The sequence below is a fragment of the Cucurbita pepo genome, chromosome LG09, assembly GCF_002806865.2.
Source record: "Cucurbita pepo subsp. pepo cultivar mu-cu-16 chromosome LG09, ASM280686v2, whole genome shotgun sequence".
In the NCBI taxonomy this organism is placed as follows: domain Eukaryota; kingdom Viridiplantae; phylum Streptophyta; class Magnoliopsida; order Cucurbitales; family Cucurbitaceae; genus Cucurbita; species Cucurbita pepo.
In genome coordinates, this window is record NC_036646.1 from 837275 (window position 1) to 856153 (window position 18879).

An 18879-nucleotide genomic window follows, 5' to 3' on the forward strand; every position below is an offset into this window, starting at 1 on the left:
TATTATTAAATATATGTGAAAGTACAAAACTGTCCCTCTCCTCTCTCTTTCCTACACCCACCACTTTATTCTCCCAATCACTACTTGACCGCACGTTCGATATTTTTTGGTACCCTTTCTAAATCTTTTTTTTTTTAATTATTATTTTTTGTTAATTTGTTGAGTTTATTTTTGCATAATTATTTCTTTTTCTGTGTATATAATATATTTTTGGCTTTATTAGACAAATATAGTAAATTGTGCCGACAAAATCATCATTAATATTTTATTTGATTTTAAAGGGAGCATTTTTGCATTATTTGATGAATTTATGAGTATTTAATTATAAAAAATATTTATATTCAACTATTGTATTATTTACTATTATTTTATTTACTCTAAATAAATAAATATATATATATATATTGATGAGAACCAACTAATAATTGATGATTTAGTTAAATTAAATTAATAAGAAAAACCTACCCATCCAATAATAGAAGGGTTTTTATTTATTTATTTTTTTTAATAAAAAAAAGAGATAATATTTAAAAAAAATGATAATAAATAATAAATTTGGTGCCCGACAAGAGGGGAGAGGGGTGACCCTCACGTGGATAAGGAAAATCGTCGTCGTCCATTCAGGATTGTCATTCACGCAAGTTTCTGTCACCGAGATGTGACGTTAGCAGGAAGAAAAGACATTTGACTTTAAATATATATATTATTAAAAAAGCGAGATTGGAGAAATCAGCCACAATTCTTCCAGTTTTGCTTCGATTTTAGTTCCCGAAATTGAAGTCATCAGCTAGAAGTTTGTTCGAGCTCTGGGAATTTGGATCCACATTTTGAAGGATTTGGAAGGATTTTGAGGGATCGAGGAGGTAGCTGTGGGATGGGGGTGGATTACTACAATGTGTTGAAGGTGAACAGAAATGCGAATGAAGAGGATCTGAAGAGGTCCTACAAGAGGTTGGCTATGAAATGGCATCCTGATAAGAATCCTTTGAACAAGAAAGAGGCGGAGTCTAAGTTCAAGCAGATCTCTGAAGCTTATGATGTTTTGAGCGACGCTAAGAAGCGTCAGATCTACGATCTTTACGGCGAGGAGGCTCTCAAATCTACTGATTTTGTTCCTCCGGCTAATTCCAATCCTTCTTTTTCCTATGTCCCTCGAGATGCAGATGACATTTTCGCCGAGTTGTTCGGCGGGGCTGGGAGTGCTAAGAGCCGAGGGTTTAGGGGAGAGAGTGTGTTTAGGAATGGTAAGGCGGAAGCTGGGAAGCAAACGAATAAGAAAGCATCGCCAATTGAGAGCAAGTTAATGTGTAGCTTGGAAGAGCTTTACAAAGGTTCTAGGAGGAAGATGAAGATTTCTCGCATTGTCCCTGATGAATTTGGGTATGTCAAATTTTCCTGCTACTGGTTTCTGGCTCTTCTTTTACTTCTTTTGATTTTAATTGAAACAAAGATGTTGAATGCTAATAAATCTAATTTGTTTCGATTGTATCTAATGGTATCTTTGATGATGCAAGGCTTAATGGACGGAAATGAAGGAAAATATTGCGAAGATATTGTTCTTTTTTTCTAGCTGGCTGCCTAGGATTATCAGGATATTGATACCTCTTTAAATGGCGAACGATCCCTTCTATTATACTCTTACCATTGATGTAAAGACGATAGGATAAACTAATATGAGCCAGTGGTTTGCAACTTTGAATATTATAGCATAGCATGATATGTCAAATTCTTGTCTGCCTAAAGTAAAGACATACTTGTGTAGCTAATTGGATGATTCTGCGTGCTTTTCAGAAAGACAGATGATCATATGAATATCATGCTCTGACATAAACTTTATGATCAGAAAGGGGACTTGGTGCTTCTTCTTTCTTCAATGGCCACAAGACGCATCTATAACGATATTTTCTGTTGATTACGAATAATTAACATGCTTTTCTTGATGAAAATTGGAGAAGAACATCATCGAATCGAATTAAATGAACATAAGCTTACTCTTCCTTTTTGGCATCATTGCAATCAAGCAAACATTTAACTTCATTGAGTGATGATTCGTCTAATACATTGGGTTTGTGTGACACCCTATTTCATTCTCTTTTCATATCTTCATTGTTCTTGCATAGTTTTCATCTCGTCTTTCTCCTCGATTTAGGCTTGACATTCAAGTAAGTTGTTTTGCAGGAAGCCGAAAACTGTTGATGAAGTGTTAAAAATCGATATCAAGCCTGGTTGGAAGAAGGGGACAAAAATCACTTTCCCTGAGAAAGGCAATCAAGAACCTGGGGTCGCCCCTGCTGATCTTATATTTATCATCGATGAGAAACCGCATCCTGTGTTTGAAAGGGATGGCAATGATTTGGTAGTGAATCAGAAACTATCTCTACTAGAAGCACTAACCGGAAACACATTGAACTTTACAACTTTGGATGGAAGAAATCTCACGACTGTTACTGATATTGTCAAACCGGGTTACGAGGTAGTGATCCAGAATGAAGGAATGCCCATCTCTAAAGAACCAAACAAGAAGGGGAACCTTAGAATCAAGTTTGATATAGTTTTCCCATCAAAGCTTACTTTTGATCAGAAATCCGATCTAAGAAGGGCTTTGGGTGGTTCTGATTAAGAAGCCGAGTCCAGGAGCGGTCACAACAACGAACCTTCTACACAGGGGATCGATAATACAAGCTCAAAAACATGTAAATACTCGTCCTACACTCCAGAAAGAAACATTGTGCATATTAGAACCTTGGAGAACTGCTTGATTAATTCCTGGAAATATGATTTAGGGATTAAAATCTAGCATTCTTCATCCACTGCCCTTGTAGCCAAAAGTTAATTTTGACTTGATTATAATAATGTTGCATCATGTGATCATACATATTTTTACATGGAAGTCTGTGTAAGATTATTTGTATTTTATTAGCTTGGAATTTCGTGTATACTGTGCATCATCTGGTGTTGAATAATTTATGCAGTGTCCTTTTTGTCATCCTTTCTAGCATATTATAAACCATTACCATCCTCTGATTGGTTTGATTGCAATCAATCGAACCAATCAAAACCATGTTCACTCTGCTGGCTGAGCTACCTGTCATTTCTTTTATGTATTTGTTTGAGTTTATAGGAGAAAAAGGCAGAAATCTTTCTGAACATAAATCATAAGGGCTGTCATAATAGAATAAACATCACATGGTTTGTTTGTTCTAGCAAACTAGATGATCCTGCTTCTTTATTACTGTTTTTCCCTTATTTAGATGCTTCATGAACATCATCAATATTTACTATATTTCTCAATCTTCTTTTGTAGGTCCTCCCTCCTGGCTCCGACCACTTTATCAACTACTTTCCCGTTCTTAAGCAGTATGAATGTTGGCATTGCCTCTACGCCATACTCCTTAGCGACATCCTGCGTTGTCATCCATTTTTTCAGCACAGTCATGTTTCAACATACCCACTCAACCAATATCAAACACAAATACAAGACAAGATTGAAATCTCGACCATACCGCCAACTTATCGACGTCGATTTTGATGAACTCAACATCCTTGAACCTTGCAGCAAACTCCTTGATAGTCGGCTCCATGTGTCGACAAGGTGCACACCATGCAGCAGTGAAATCAATCACCATCTACAACAAACCAGCAGCACAAACAAATCACAAAGCAAAAAACAGCTGCTTGTCAACGACAAATCCGAAGCATGCATTATTTATATGTTGGAATGGAAAGTTCATATGAAATTTACAAGCTTGTTTGTTTCCTTCGTGGCTTCGTAATGAGCTGTCCACTCAGCTTTGTTGTGGCACTCGACAATGGTGGGAGCCTTTCCTTTTAATGATGTACTGGAAGATCTTGAACGTGGGACTGTAAAGCTTGCTCCCATTTTTTGAAATTGAAGCTGGAAGTTCTTAAACTCAGGTCAGTTTGAGCCTCTTCTCTGAGAGAAACCCTGTTTGTGTTTATTACAGGTTTGAGCAGCTTCATATATAGGAGAAGAAAACAGTAAAAGGGGAAACTCAAGCTTTATGGAATATGATTCCATCTGTGCAGTAATTTTATATTTTTCTCTTAATTTTTGTGTTGTCGACAGAAAATGAAATTATCACCGTTCTTTAAACTCTTAAGTGGGGATTAACGAAGTTAATTAGCGCCTAACATCAGTTAAGTTGACAAATTTAAAGTAATTATACGAATTAAAATATTTTTTTAAAGGCTAATGTCTGCTCGTTTGGTATCTTTTGGTATGAACTACTTTATCAAAAATGCAGTGTCCAGACATAAATTGATCAACTTTTGACATTGCGGCAAAATGATATTTAATTAAATATATAAATTAAGTTTTTTTTTTTNTTTAAGAATAAATTATAAATGCACGAACGATATTTTTATTGTATTAAAAAAATTATACTATGATGTCAAATCTTGTATGGAAAACCTGACAAGATATTATTATTATTATTATATTCTTTTTTTATATATACATAAAAAAATGACACTAAACTTTTTGCCTTTATTCGTCTTATTATTTTATTCTATTTTCTTAGAAAAATATTAGAAAAATAGTAGACCAAAATAAAATTTTGGTTTTTAAAGCTTGTAATTGAGATTTACTCGATTTTTAGATTTTTAAAAGATACTTTCAACGCTAAAGTTTGGATTTTAATTTTCATTTCAACTCTTTAATTATTTTTTAATTGTACGAGGTGATTTAATAAAATAATATTAATTTTATTTTTTGTTGGATAATTATTATGTTTTATATGATGTTTTCACTTCTCTTGTAATACATTTGAATTTTAACTCTAGTAAAAACTTGGGTTTAGATGGTAAAAACTCTAGTAAAAAGTAGTAACAAAAATATTTATCATTTTGTAAAGAAAATAGATATTAAATTAAATTTCATATATCAAAAAGTATATTTTGTCCTAAATATTATACAAATATGGTTGGATTGTTAGATAAGTGATAAGTTTCTATTGTCGGGAAAGAATATAGGCATTAAAAAAATAATAATAATAACACCAATGTGGTGCAAGATTACTTTAACTCGAGTATCACTTTAAGCTTAGGTTAACTTAATCACTTCATATCAATACACAGTTGATTGAAGCTTTCAAATGTGAGGCGTAGCAGGATGCCATCTTTTGAAATGGAAATGAATATGCTTTATTTTGCATATATGCGCCGCTTTTTTCTTTTGAGTTTCTCACTTTTATTGTACTGTAACACGAAATTTATCGTTCTCAGAATTCTTATAGTTGAAGAAGAGAATTATCTACAAGGAATGTAAATTCACCAAGTTCTACAATATCAGACCTTGAACAGTTCTAAAACGATGTGGTTAAGAACTCGCAAACTCGATAACTAAAACGAGAAAACCATATCAAACCTTAAAATATCTAAGCATCATCATCAACTCACGTCCACAAAATAACTTAGGATCAAATGGTGGTTTGGCGATACCTGCCTTTTTATACAGCTTCCATTGGATCCATCAAAACTAGGAACTACAAAAAACAAGATGTTGGATGGTGAATTCAACGAGCACCGATGTCCAAATAGGGGAGAGGGAATAATGAAAAGCAACAGACATTCGAACCACCGATCCACTTCGGAGAAACACCCCCCAAGGACATTCATAGAATAATCACGAAGCCACGCCAATACTTGCAGAGTTGGGTGCACCTTGGGCTGAACCATGGCTGTTGTATGAGTGGCCACCACCACCCCTCCCACCACCTCTTCCTCGACCATTATAGTAGTTCCTCTGGTAATAATTTCCTGACTGGTCATAATATCGAGGGCGTCCATTCTGGTAGGAACCTCCTCCCCTTCCATCACCGCGACCTCCACGACCATTAGGGTATCCTCCTCTTCGGCCACCAACTCCACGGCCACCTCTTTGGTTCATATAGGCCCTTCGAGGAACATATTGCTGTTCTTTTGCATCTCCATCCCCATGTTTCAGCTCAAATTCTTCTTCTGATCTCACTTCTTGCTGTGATATGAGGAGTTCAGAAGAATTTCCGGCCTCCGGCATATCCTGCAAAGCAGAAGTTTCCAAGTTCAAATAAAGGCATACTCAGAAAGTATAATAAAATAAGAGAAAAACTAGAGTGAAGTACTGCAGAAAGATTAACAAAATTGGGGCATACCCTGGGCAATTCGTCAGCAGAACCAGGTTGATCATCACTGATATCATCTCCTTGCAGTTCTCCCACGTCAACGTCCTACAAATTAAAGAGTTATATACAATATTACTACTAAAATTTCCAATAGAAACAATTTCAGTAAGGTAGTAAAAGATTAACTTCAAATAATGATTTCAAGCAACTGTCATCCTTTAGATTGCGATGTCCAGTCAATTGGTCGTTCTGATTCTACAATAAAGCAGCAAACTTAACCACTAATATTGTGACACCTTTCTTTTCAAGGTCAACAACAACATAAAATATAGATATAAGCTTCAAAGAACCATAAAATGTTTGTTCACTACAAGATTAAATGGTCTCTGACACCTTTGAAAAGAAAACGTAAACCAAAACCTACATCCCAGCCTTTGACCATCGGTAGCCAAATTCCCAACATTTCTAAGAAGCAAAGCATGATATTTTCACCGTCCAAACTAGGGATAAAAAAATGAACTCAAATCTCAGAAAATAAAAGGCCAATATTATATTTTTTTTAATGAATTAAATGCAGAAGGTATCCTACATGTGCTATTAACAAAAGGTAATGAAATGTCAAAACATTTATGTACAATTTTCTTAGGAAAATTTTCAATCATTTATGAACATGGATGACCACTCTGCAAAAAAGCAACAAGCTAAAATAATTAAGTGGGCCAAGAAAAACAACAAAAAGAGAATATGATTCTCGGAGCACTTCCCTCTACAGATATTTAGACGTCTGATGTCTTGAGAAAGCTTTCTCATCGATTTGGTAAAAGTTTATAATAAAAAGATTTATACTCCTCTCTGTATTTAGAGCTTACAAAAATGCACATATGTGAAACAGACCATTTATATAACTAATGTGTGGCACATCAATTATGCTATCAAGTGTTAGCTATGCATCTTATCTTATATGAACCAAGACATCTCAATCATAGTTAAACGAAGTTGTGAAGAATGTTGTTCAAATTACCACAAAATAAAGACAATTTCTATTAAAGTTAAACTCAAGTTACAATCAATCAATTTCACATTAAAAAGAATCAATTTCACATTAAAAAGAATCAAGTCTCATTTATGCAACAAGGGCTTCAAGAAACTTCAAATGCGGTTTCATTATTCTTAGATGGTTACAAATTATGATGGGTTTCATTATTCTTAGATGGTTACCATTATTCTTAGATGGTTACAAATTATGATGGGTTTCATCATTCTTAGATGGTTACAAATTATGATGAATGATTAAAATCTAGATTTATGGTGTTTCGTAAGTGTATTTTAAGTTTTAAGACTTATTTATTTGTAGGTTACATTTACATAGTGACTACTTATTGTACCTACTCTTGGAATACCTCTGGAAGGTCAAGAGTTTCATTGAGGCTATATAAAGTCATGTATGTTATTTTTGTAAAAGGGAATTGAAAAATGTAGTAAAATTAGCATTTGTGCTTTCTCTAAGCTTCGAGGCTATAAAGTCATGTATGTTATTTTTGTAAAAGGGAATTGAAAAATGTAGTAAAATTAGCATTTGTGCTTTCTTTAAGCTTCGAGGCTATATAGTCATGTATGTTATTTTTGTAAAGGGGAATTGAAAAATGTAGTAAAATTAGCATTTGTGCTTTCTTTAAGACAAAGGCTAAGTTTCTTTGCAATTCTACGTAGTTTAGATTGCATATTTAGAATCATTCAAGCTTGACACAATCGATCTTGCTTGTGAAGTGATTCAAATTTCAAGTGTTTTTACCTTGAGATATTCGATCAACAAGTAATCTAAATCTAACTTCTCTTGTAGTGATTCCTTGTCATTTACTTACTAACTTCCCTTGTAATAATATGAACTTGAAGGAAGTTTAGGAGAAAGTAAGATTCAAATTACCTTGTTGATCAAATATTTTAAGGCAAGAACACTTGTTATAGATTCGAATCACTCCACAAGCAAGATTGATCATGTCAAGCTTGAATGGTTCTAAACATGCAATCTAAATTACATAGAATTGCAAAACACTCCACAAGTAAGATTGATCTTGTCAAGCTTGAATGGTTCTAAATACGCAATCTAAATTACATAGACTTGCAAAACACTCCACAAGCAAGATTGATTATGTCAAGCTTGAATAATTCTAAGCATGCAATCTAAACGGCATAGAATTGCAAAGAAACTTAGTCATTGGCCAAAGGAAAGCACAAATGCTAACCTCAAATCCCTTTTACAAAGATAACATACATGGCTTTATGTAACCTCAAAATGAAACCCTTGACGTTGTATGGGGCATTTCAAAAGTTTGTAACCTTCATATTTTATGACCCTAATTAGCCACTATGTAGCCAGTATGTAGATGTAACCTAAAAATAAATAAAAAGGGCTTGTTACGTAAATGAGACTTGATTCTCTTGAGTCCAACTTTAAGAGAACTTGACTTTATTTTGTGGTAATTTGAACAACATTCTTCATAATTTCGTTCAAGTTCATATTGTATGACTGAGATGTCTTGGTTCATAGATAGATTCTCCATAAAGCTTTCTCCTCAATGCAGTTTCTCCAAATGAGAAATGGAAAATTTAAAGAATGTTGCCGATGAACAAAGAGCAAAAGTTCGAGACTAAACCAAAATGAGAAAGGGTAAATTTACCCTAGATAGATTCTCCATAAAGCTTTCTCCTCTATGTAGTTTCTCCAAATTCATGAACATGGTTCAAATCCCCACCATGTCGAAGGTTTACTTACATTTGCATAGCTCTATCATTAAGGCACCGACTCCTTTCTTCAAGGTCAGAAGTTTTAGTCCTTACCCCACTTTTGTCGTACTACAAAGAGAGAAATTCCTTAGTTTAAAACTACCAATAGCTCATCCTCCCATGGTTGATGGTGGTTCTGTTTTCTTCAACTAATGATAGACAGTGGGCATGGAAATGGAAACTTCTAAGGTTTTGGACAAGACAGGGTTAAATGGGCCCATGTCTAAACAAGAAGGAACGGGAGTACACGAGAAGGGAGAAAACACAAGCACTTTCTACAAATGCGTTGATAAGTCACCCTTAATAAGACAGCTATTCGTCTTTTAAGGCAGGCACAAGCAAGAAGTTAAATTGATCGCTAATCTTAGACCTTCGCATCAAAGAAAACCAATACTGTCTTCAAGCTTGTAAACTTTAGCTGCCTTTCAAAAAAGATACCATGAACATCTGCTAATCGGCCTAAATGACATAAGGCATTGGGAAAAAAGGACAAATCTAAACAACGCTAGAAGAGTGCAAGGAGGAAGGTAAGGTGGCTTCAATTAGGATGAAGGCAGTGCAATTTTCTTAGAACTTCTGACATACTTCCATCGACATCAAGACAAGCTTCTAAGTTCTTTTTTTTTTTTTTCTTTTTCTTTTTTCTTTTTTCCAAGAACCTCCCCCTATAGTTACAAAAATATTTAATGGTTTTCAAGCTCCACAAATCAATAGGAAGGTTTCTTATCTTGATCAAACACACATTGAAAAGGACTATCCTCACCTTTTTAATAGAACTTTCATTCCACTACTCTAACTACAATTTTAAGGAGAGTTTGGTGAAAGGCATTAAGCTAAGGAAAGACAATACACGATAGATAGAACAAAATACATGACAATTTTACTTGATAAATTCATTTTAAGGAGATTAAGTGGCAGATAAGTAACATCATGCGGTATGAGAAAGTAATAATACCGTTTGTTGAAACTTTGCAGCAGAATCTTCTTCATGGACAGCTACCGGAACCTGGAAATTGGCATAGTTTCCTGCAGCAACAGCAGCTACTTCAACAGGACCTTTTATCTCAGGCGTGGTAGTGAAGTACTCCGACGCCATTATCTTGTGCAGCCTCTCCCTCAAGTTCGCATCTACAAAATTGTATTACAAGTTAACACCACACCCAAATTGAAAGAACGAAACTAACCGAACAAAACCAGCAAAAAAGATATCGAGTAGAGGTTAGAAAGAAAAAAAAATAACAATACAAGTAACATCCGTGTTGGGCCCAATAGACTTGTCTGCCTTCGTGAGCCAAAGATTAGCGTGCTCGATGCAACGCTCCAACGCATTCTTATGCGGCAAATTCGAATCTACGGGACGTGAGATCAGTAGCCCGCTCATCGTCGATATCAAATCCAGATCCCTCTCGGCCAGAAGATCGGTAGCATCGTCAGTGACATAATCGTACGTGAGGCAGCAACCCCTCTCGTGCGTTCTCGTAAGCATCGTCGAAGTGAAATCGCTTTGAGACTTGACGTCAAACAAAGAGCCAAAGTAGAGGAGGTTTAGAAGATCTTCGACAACAGCGTGCTCGTCCTGGTCTTTCTCGACACTGGCCTTGTCATCCACAACCTCCGAAGGTGAATCATCGGTTGAAACGGGTTGAGGGGAGACACTCGCCTGCTGGCGTTGAACAGCCAAGTTGATTTCCTCAGAGACAGCCGACGCAAGCGGTGGGCGAAGCTTTTCAAGCTCATCGATTAGGGCAGACACAGTAGGTTTAGAGCGAAGGACTTCCTCTTGCTCTTTGTTGATGGGTTTTCCTTGAGCAATAGCCTCCTCCATCTGAAGAATGCGATTATGCTTCTTGCGAAGGGCGCGGAGACGCTTGTTGATGAGACTGAGGACGGGTCCATCGCAAACATCGGAAGGAACGGGAGACGCCATTGTTACCGGCGAAGTGGTGGTTGTTAAATCCGGCGAAGTCGGTGATAAAAAGGATAATCGTCGGAGCACCACCAAGCTAGGTGGTGAGCGGGTAGCAGTAGAGCGAGGGTTTTGAAAGGTTTCTGCGAGGGGAAAAAGAGGATGATGTGATTGGGCGAAGGAGGCGTTCAATTTAGGAATAAAGGGTTAAAATCGGTGGATTATCTTAATCCAATTTTAGAAAATATATTCTAATAAAATTAATTTTAGTTCTAAATTAGTTAAATTCGTTTTATAATTTTCATTTTCACGTAACAGCCGAGGATATTTAGCCGCTTTATTTAATATTCTCTATCATATTTGACTTTGACTTTGACTTTTTACTTTGACTTTTTACTATTTACTATAGATAAACAATCTTATAATCTGTTACCGTTTATAATATGTATTTGACCTTTTATTATAATTAAATATACGAATGAAAATATCTATTTATAGTTCTCTATTTCCTTTATCTATTTAATTTTACGTTACAAATTATAATTAGATACAGTTCTCTATTTTCTTTGTAATTTATTTGATTATATAAGTGATCACTTTCACTCCAGATTAGTAGAAGTGGCTTTAGCAAATATTTTCATAGTATCAGAGTACTTCGATTAGTAACTCCTATCATTTTTTCTACGTGGTTTTTAAATTGAGTCTTTCCCTCTAGCCCACCGCCACCATCCCGACCCATATTCTCATCAACAAAGACGATCATAATAATAAAATAATATTAAGTTGTCAATTCAAACATCAAGTTTAATAATATTAAGTTGTCAATTCAAACATCAAGTTTCTTGTGTTAGACGAACACGACTCTCCACAACCGTATGATATTGTCCACTTTGAGCAATAAGCTCTCATAGCTTTGCTTTCGGTTTCACCAAAAGGCCTCATACCGATAGAGTTAGTATTCCTCACTTATAAACCTATGATCATTCCCTAAATTAGTCGAGGTAGACTTTCATCATCCAACACCTTGTACTGATACAGCACAATACACAAACAAGAACAAGTTGAAAAAAGCAATTCCAGCAACAAGGTAGTAGTAATAATCAACTTCGCCAGCATTCAGATCGTTTGTGAGCCAATCGGCCTTTCCATGGCCGCCGCTTGTTTTGTGAATAATTACGATAACCAAAGTTGCTCACATAGGTAGCAATGGTGAAGGAGATTGCGAGAATGGCATTGGCCATTGTTCTCAAATGCTCTGGAAACTCAATGTTGAAAAACTCCATCTGCCCTATAACGCTAAAGGCCTCACACAGCCCCATCGGTATGCCAGAAGACCGGCATTTGTCAATTTCGATGCGCCTAACAGTTCAAGCCCACCGCTAGCAGATATTGTCCGTTTTTGCCTGTTATGTATCGCTGCTAGCCTCACAGTTATAAAACACGTCTCCTAGGAAGAGGTTTTCACAATGTTTCGTTCCCCTCTCCAACCGATGTGAGATCTCACAATTCACCTCTGGAGACCCAACGTCTCGCTGACACACCGTCTGGTGTCTAGCTCTGATACCATTTATAACAGCTCAAGCTCAATGCTAGTAGATACTGTCCGCTTTGGCCCAATGCTAGTTGTTGTCATCATCACGGTTTTAAAACGTGTCTGCTAAGGAGAGGTTTCCACACCCTTATAATGTTTCATTCACCTCTCCAACCGATTTAGAATCTCACAAGTACATTTGTAAAGATCAATAAATACGAGAAGGTACTAAATTTCTGACCTGTAGTGGGCAATGAGAGGGAGCTTTGGGATGACAACAGTTCCAGAGTCTAATGGAGGATCATAGAAGGTTGCGTTGTCAATGGCTCCATGAGGAGGGAGCTTTGGGATGACAACAGTTCCAGAGTCTAATGGAGGATCATAGAAGGTTGCGTTGTCAATGGCTCCATGAGAAGGGAGCTTAAGCTTCCGTTTCTTATATGTTGCTACAACAACTTGAGCAAGCCAAGTAAAAACACTTCCCTCGGGCTTCATGTAGACATAAACACGAGTGCCCAAAAAGAAGAGGACGATGGCACCAAACATGAGCAGTGTGGGAATGGCATAGCCCAACACCCAGCTGACAGAGTCTTGGACGTACACAACCACAGTTGCAGTGAAGACGAAAATAATGGAAAAGGTGGCGTAGTACCAATTGTAGAAGCTGCCCAACCCTTTTCTTCCTTTCTCCGTTATCGTATCAAATTGGTCCACGCCAAAAGGAACACTACATGGTCTAATCCCGCCTGAGCCAATGGCTAAAAAGCAAAGACTCATTATTAGAAAGCCGACTCGTCGGACCTTTGCATTGGCTTGTTGCCTAAAGCGGCAAGTCGCATTCCTGTAACGACCCAAATTCACCGCTAGCAAATATTGTCTTCTTTGGATTTTCCCCCTTCCAATTTCATCGACCCAGATTCACCGCTAGCAAATATTGTCTTCTTTGGATTTTCCCCCTCCGGATTTCACCTCAAGGCTTTAAAACGCGTCTACTAGGGGAAGGTTTCCACACCCTTATAAATGGTGGTTTATTCCCGCCATTCCCTATAAATCACCATTGAATCCAAAATCTTAAATCAAAAGAATGTGATGAGGCAAATGGGTTTGTGGCTTAACTATGAACATGTAATTGAGTAGAACAATTACTCGCTAATACAAAGAGGACTCAGCCATAAATGCCAAACGTTAGAAATTACGAACCTCCACAATGGCATGATATTGTCCACTATGAAGATAAGCTCTCATGGCTTTGCTTATGATTTCCCCAGAAGGCCTCATACCAATGGAGATAGCGTTCTTTACTTATAACCCCATGATCTTCTTCCTAATTAGCCAATATGAGACTACTCCTTTCAATAATCATCAACAATCCTCCCCTCAAACAAAGTACACCATAGAGCCTCCCCCGAGGCCTGTGGAACCTTCAAACAACTTCCTCTTAATCGAGGCTTGACTCCTTCCTTTGGAGTACCATTTGCTCGACACCTGTGTCACTTTTGACTACACCTTTGAGGCTCACAAATTTTTTGTTTGAAATGTGAGGATTCTATTGACATGACTAAGTTAAGGGCATAGCTCTGATAAACCTCTACAATGATATGATATTATCCACTCTGAGCATAAGCTCTCACGACTTTACTTTTGGTTTCTCCAAAGGCATCATACCAATGAAAATAGTGTTCCTTACTTATAAACCAATAATCCTCCTCTTAATTAGCGAATGTGCGACTACTCCTTTCAATAATCCTCAACACGAGGAGAACTCAATTCAATTATCAATTCCCAGTATTCATCTAACCAGCAACATCACAGTCAAAGTCAAATATATGAACTAGGGGTCGGCCAAAAACAACATAATTTCCCTTCTAAGGTGTAGGGTTTAGGCACAGCGCATATTCCATTCAACAATTTACAGATTCAACAACTTGAAACTCTTATACAATCATTTCAGTGACGAACTTAATACTAAAGTAAGAATAAATACCAAAAGAAAAACTACGGATCCAAGTGCAATGGCATCGGAAATGAAAGCTCCAACCAGAGGAGTACAGTTACTTGCAATCGACCAAGCGTTGATTAAACTAGTCGCACAAACTTGATTCAAAATCAACAAAACGGAACAGAGAGAGCGAGAGAGAGACCTCAGATCCAAGGCATGGTCTTCCATCCACCAGGCTTTCTTCGAGGCTGGTTCTGGGATGAATAAGCCTTTCTGAAACCGCCATTGGAGCCGGGGTTCTCATTCTCAGTATCCATCGGCAACTGAGAATGAAAATGAAGGGCGTGAAGGAAGTAAAGGTGAGCGGGAACCGCGAATCTCCGCGTAGCTGAACAAATAATTTTTTTTAAAATTAAATATATTAATAAAAACCTAAAATTTAAGAGAAAATAAATTTTTATCTAAAATTAATAAGAAATTATTTTTAAAGATATTATCCAAACTTTTTAAAATATTTTTTATAATAATAAAATAACATTTATTTATACACTTTTGTTTGATTCTTCTCTACCTGTTGCCGACCTTCCCACCAATACAGTGCTTGAATTTAACACTCTTATTTATTTATTTATTTATTTATTTATTATTATTATTATTATTATTTAATACAAATTTTCAGATCCAATGAACCCTTCTTTGATTGAAACTCACAATTGGATTTTCTTTTCCAATTTCAGGAAAACTATATATATATATATATATATATAATTATGAATTATACTCTATTTTGATTAATAAGTAAAAAATTTATAGACTTGAGTCAGAACAATATTAATCAAATCAACAACTTATTCATTTTTAACCTTCTAATAATATTTATAGTTACGTTTAAAGGAAACCACTCGACAAATTTAAAGTACTTAGAAAGATATCAGCAACACGAGTCAGTGTCCAAGAAAGGCCCAAAGCCAATCGGAGAGAAAAGGAAAGCTTCATAAGGTCTTCTTTTTGTCGAACCATAATCAGATTTTAGTGTCGAGTACTCTCCAAACCATACGAGATAGTTGTCGATTATTAATTCCGCTCTACTAAGCTACAAATCACACAATTTTCTTAGTTTAAACACTCACACCTCCAGCTTTTTATCAGAGCTCGCAAGCTCAAAATCAAGTTCGGAGTTGGATTCTTTACCCTTGTAACGGTAATTCTTAGCACAGTAAAGAAAAAGGAAAAAGTTAAAGAACGCCGTCGCTGCAACGATGTAGTAGAAGTAATCCAATCTACCTTTGTTCAGATCATCCGCTAACCAATCGGCCCGCCCATCGCCGCCGCCGCCGGTGGTTCTATGCACAATTAAAACCAGAGCAGTGCTGACATAGCTCGACAACGCAATGGAACAAGACGACAGAGCATTCCCCATCGTCCTCATATGCTCTGGAAATTCCTTATTGAAAAACTCGATTTGCCCAATTATATTAAATGCCTCACAGAGACCCATAAGGAAGAATTGCGGTGTCAGCCAGAATACAGACATGGAACCGCCGCCGGCATTGGCTTGGTTTCTTCGAGCCATCTCGATTAAGCCGGCGATGACCATGGAGAGAACGGCGAAGATTATGCCGACGGCCATTCGTTGGAGCTGGGTAATGCCGTTTTGGTGGTGGGTGAATTTGCGAAGGAAGGGGACGAGGAATCGGTCGTAGATGGGGACGAAGAGAGTGATGGTGAGGAAGGAAATGACGATGATTGACGCCGGTGGGATATGGAAATTGGGTCCGATGCGGCGGTCCATTAGCAGAGCTTGGGAGATCGAGAAAGTCGCTTGTTGAAGCATTGGAGTCAGGCTGAGAATTCCGGTAACCCAAATCGGAGCAACTCTGATCAAGCATTTGAATTCCTCAACTTGTTGGATTGTGCTTAGATTCCATTTGTTTGTTCTTTTTCCATCTGGGTTTAGCTCCTTCTCCATAACAACGGCGGCCTTGTTCAAGAATCTGTAAAACCTCGTACAAATCAGAACAGGGTGTAGAAACAGAGAGAAACAGAGACAGAGAACAGAGGTGACCTGAATTGGTCGGTGAGAGGAAGCTTTGAGAGGACAACAGAGCCAGGCTCCAATGGAGGGTCATAGAAAGCTGTCCGGTGGTTCGTTTCAAGAGAAGGAAGCTCAACCTTCCGCTTCTTATAGGCGGCGACGGCGACTTGAACCAAGCCGGTAAACACGCTTCCCTCAGGCTTAATAAACACATAAACATGAGTACCCATGAAGAACAGAACGATGGAACAGAACATAAGCGCCGTGGGGATGCCATACCCCAAAACCCAGCTGACAGAGTCTTGAATATACACCACGATCGTCAAAGTAACCACCAAAACCACGTTGAACGTGGCGTAGTACCAATTATAAAAACTGGCTATTCCTTTCCTCCCTGCGTCCGTCGTTGGGTCAAATTGATCGACGCCGAACGGAATACTACACGGCCGGATTCCGCCGCTACCGATTGATACCAGACAAAGACTCATTATTAAGAATCCCATTTGGAACGGCGTTGGCCCCTCGCATTTCCCTCCACCGCACGCCGGCGGATGTAGCGCCGGCAACCACGCCGTCAAAGTCATCGACGCCATCCCCTGTTATGGTCAGGAATAACACAATTCAAGTATTATCTCCTATAAAACACCAAAATTTGAAATCCCATTTCAAAATAGAGAGAGAGGATTACGAAAAGAGAGAAAACGGAAGCAACGGCGATGGTCCAGTAGCGACCGACATACGCATCGGAGAGAAAGGCGCCGAGAAGCGGCAAGAAATTGGTAACGCCGGTCCATACGTTGATTAAAGTGGTGGCGGAAACTTGATCTATGTGATATACTTTGATCAAATACACCATGAAGTTGGCTATCAATCCCATTGAAGCCAGCCTTTCAAACGTTTCATTTCCTGTAAAATAAGCAGAACGTTAAGAGAGAACCCTCCAGCCCCATAAAGAAACCCAAGCAATTGTAGCTACCAAGGATGTAGGGCATGCTCTTCCATCCGCCCGGCTTTCTTCCAGAGCTCCGCTGTGCGGAAATTGATAGTTTGGGACTGTCATCGTCGGTCAAGCAACGTAACTTGGTGGGAGAGCTTGCAGCCTTGCTATGCCCTTCAACCTCCATTTCCCCTCTCTCTCGTTTGCCCTTCTTTCTTGGGTGTGGCTTAATTTATATAGAGGGTTGCTTCTAACGATGGCATCCCTTGGTCAACACAAATTTTCAAGACACATGCAGTGTTCGATCCTGAGCCGAACCTGGGCGGTATACTTAACGCATGCTAGTCATCAGACCGAAAGTGGTGTTTCCAGTGACGGACAGGTGAGTAATGCGTAAGAACATGTCTTTGGAAGGGGAACAACAGTTGGATACGGCAACTAATACCCTATACGCTGAGGAGCAAAAGGAGGAATCCGTCCCAGGAAAGGCTCGCGTCAGATTAGCTTACCATTATACTTGAATTTTAAAGTTGATAGGATTGAATTACTGTAACTTTTTTACTCATCGTATTTTCATGATCACTCTCATTAATTCAAGTAGTTCTACTTTATTTGAGTGTCACATCCGTATTTATTTTTAAATAATGTAGAGTCTATTAATATTAAATAAATATTTATAACGACAAAGATATAACATGAACGGGAGTATGATGCTAAAAATACTCGCATATATATATATATATATATATATATATATATATATATATATATATATATATATATATGAGAAAAAAAAAAAAGCATATAGTATAAAAATGTAACATCACCATATCTAGGAATATCTATTTAATTTACAAAAATATTTTAGGCGCAATTTCCAATTAAACCCCTCACTCACCCCTTATAAGGCCCCAACCTTTTTGTCTTTTTCTTAAATTCCAAGACCTCCTTAGGGGTAATAATGTCAAGTTAGAGAGAGGAAATAAANAAAAAAAGATAATATAATAATACAAACAAATGGAGAAATACAAAGAAAGAGAGATTGCGGTGTACGTTAGAGAGAAGAGAAGCCAACCACGTATCAAACAAGCCCCTCGCCTACCACGTGGATATACAATCAAATCCCGGATTTTTTTCTTTAAAAAAAATATATAAATATATAAATATATTTTAAAATATTTTTATTTTTAGAAAAATAATTAAAAATCACCTTAATTTAATCAATTAGCGTCTCCATCTTATTAATATCAAACTTGTTCTTCTCTACTAACATATGAATCACACGTAAAGGGGTTAATATAGTATTTAACAAAATTAAGGGATCGATTTATCAAATTAAAAGTTAACGGGTATTAATTTGTAAAAAAATTTAATTATTATTATGTTTTTTTTTTTAAGTTTAATATATTGTTGGATTAATAGCGGAATAATGTGTATCATGTGTGTTTAGAACATAGAATAATAAAGATTTGTAATTTATAATTTGTCGTATTATAAATAATTTATTTTTGTAACTTTCCTTATTTCATAATATACGAACGTTGCCAAATTTAAAATATTTTAAAACGTATAATTTAATATACATTTAATAAAAAAAATTATAGTTTAATTTCTATAATTTAAAC

The 18879-nt window shown here is 36.9% G+C and overlaps 4 protein-coding genes and 1 pseudogene across 5 annotated transcripts; 1 reads left to right on the forward strand and 4 right to left on the reverse strand.

Moving 5' to 3' along the window:
* The first annotated feature begins 716 nt into the window (after positions 1–716).
* On the forward strand, positions 717–3456 carry LOC111801772 (dnaJ homolog subfamily B member 1-like). 2 transcript variants are annotated; one of them, XR_002816187.1, is made up of 3 exons: positions 717–1380; positions 2179–2693; positions 3305–3456. XR_002816187.1 is itself a non-coding variant. In XM_023685922.1 (2 exons), the coding sequence occupies exons 1-2, from the start codon at positions 875–877 to the stop codon at positions 2618–2620; spliced, it is 948 nt and encodes a 315-aa protein (XP_023541690.1). In that variant the 5' UTR covers positions 717–874; the 3' UTR covers positions 2621–2986. The 2 variants fall into 2 exon arrangements, 1 of the variants encoding a protein (XP_023541690.1); XM_023685922.1 differs by lacking the exon at positions 3305–3456 and having other exon boundaries at positions 2179–2986.
* On the reverse strand, positions 3122–4079 carry LOC111801773 (thioredoxin H4-like). Its single transcript, XM_023685923.1, has 3 exons — positions 3743–4079; positions 3504–3626; positions 3122–3403 (listed from the first exon to the last, which is right to left on the reverse strand). Exons 1-3 carry the CDS (start codon positions 3878–3880, stop codon positions 3269–3271), a joined length of 396 nt encoding a protein of 131 aa, XP_023541691.1. The 5' UTR covers positions 3881–4079; the 3' UTR covers positions 3122–3268.
* Positions 4080–5338: 1259 nt separating this feature from the next.
* LOC111802218 lies at positions 5339–11004 on the reverse strand. The gene is made up of 4 exons (XM_023686506.1): positions 10152–11004; positions 9862–10034; positions 6153–6227; positions 5339–6040 (listed from the first exon to the last, which is right to left on the reverse strand). Exons 1-4 carry the CDS (start codon positions 10831–10833, stop codon positions 5645–5647), a joined length of 1326 nt encoding a protein of 441 aa, XP_023542274.1. The 5' UTR covers positions 10834–11004; the 3' UTR covers positions 5339–5644.
* Positions 11005–11824: 820 nt separating this feature from the next.
* LOC111802009 lies at positions 11825–14650 on the reverse strand (annotated as a pseudogene).
* A 580-nt stretch (positions 14651–15230) lies between these two features.
* Positions 15231–17441, reverse strand: LOC111802212 (protein NRT1/ PTR FAMILY 2.13-like). Its single transcript, XM_023686498.1, has 4 exons — positions 17294–17441; positions 17006–17223; positions 16348–16913; positions 15231–16276 (listed from the first exon to the last, which is right to left on the reverse strand). The coding sequence occupies exons 1-4, from the start codon at positions 17439–17441 to the stop codon at positions 15409–15411; spliced, it is 1800 nt and encodes a 599-aa protein (XP_023542266.1). The 3' UTR covers positions 15231–15408.
* Positions 17442–18879: the final 1438 nt, after the last annotated feature.

What these genes read in the sequence shown, in the direction of transcription:
- LOC111802218 (XM_023686506.1), bottom strand. Translation starts at nt 10,833, where the DNA reads ATGGCGTCTCCCGTTCCTTCCGATGTTTGCGATGGACCCGTCCTCAGT. An exon ending in GCCCAACACGGATGTTACTT is followed by an intron (nt 10,035 to 10,151) that starts GTATTGTTATTT and finishes ACAATTTTGTAG; the next exon opens with ATGCGAACTTGAGGGAGAGG. An exon ending in CTGCTGACGAATTGCCCAGG is followed by an intron (nt 6,041 to 6,152) that starts GTATGCCCCAAT and finishes TCTGCTTTGCAG; the next exon opens with GATATGCCGGAGGCCGGAAA.
- LOC111802212 (XM_023686498.1), bottom strand. Translation starts at nt 17,441, where the DNA reads ATGGAGGTTGAAGGGCATAGCAAGGCTGCAAGCTCTCCCACCAAGTTA. An exon ending in CTTCCGTTTTCTCTCTTTTC is followed by an intron (nt 16,914 to 17,005) that starts GTAATCCTCTCT and finishes TGACCATAACAG; the next exon opens with GGGATGGCGTCGATGACTTT. An exon ending in CCTCTCACCGACCAATTCAG is followed by an intron (nt 16,277 to 16,347) that starts GTCACCTCTGTT and finishes GAGGTTTTACAG; the next exon opens with ATTCTTGAACAAGGCCGCCG.
- LOC111801773 (XM_023685923.1), bottom strand. Translation starts at nt 3,880, where the DNA reads ATGGGAGCAAGCTTTACAGTCCCACGTTCAAGATCTTCCAGTACATCA. An exon ending in CGAAGGAAACAAACAAGCTT is followed by an intron (nt 3,627 to 3,742) that starts GTAAATTTCATA and finishes GGTTTGTTGTAG; the next exon opens with ATGGTGATTGATTTCACTGC. An exon ending in TCGACGTCGATAAGTTGGCG is followed by an intron (nt 3,404 to 3,503) that starts GTATGGTCGAGA and finishes ATGACAACGCAG; the next exon opens with GATGTCGCTAAGGAGTATGG.
- LOC111801772 (XM_023685922.1), top strand. Translation starts at nt 875, where the DNA reads ATGGGGGTGGATTACTACAATGTGTTGAAGGTGAACAGAAATGCGAAT. An exon ending in ATTGTCCCTGATGAATTTGG is followed by an intron (nt 1,381 to 2,178) that starts GTATGTCAAATT and finishes GTTGTTTTGCAG; the next exon opens with GAAGCCGAAAACTGTTGATG.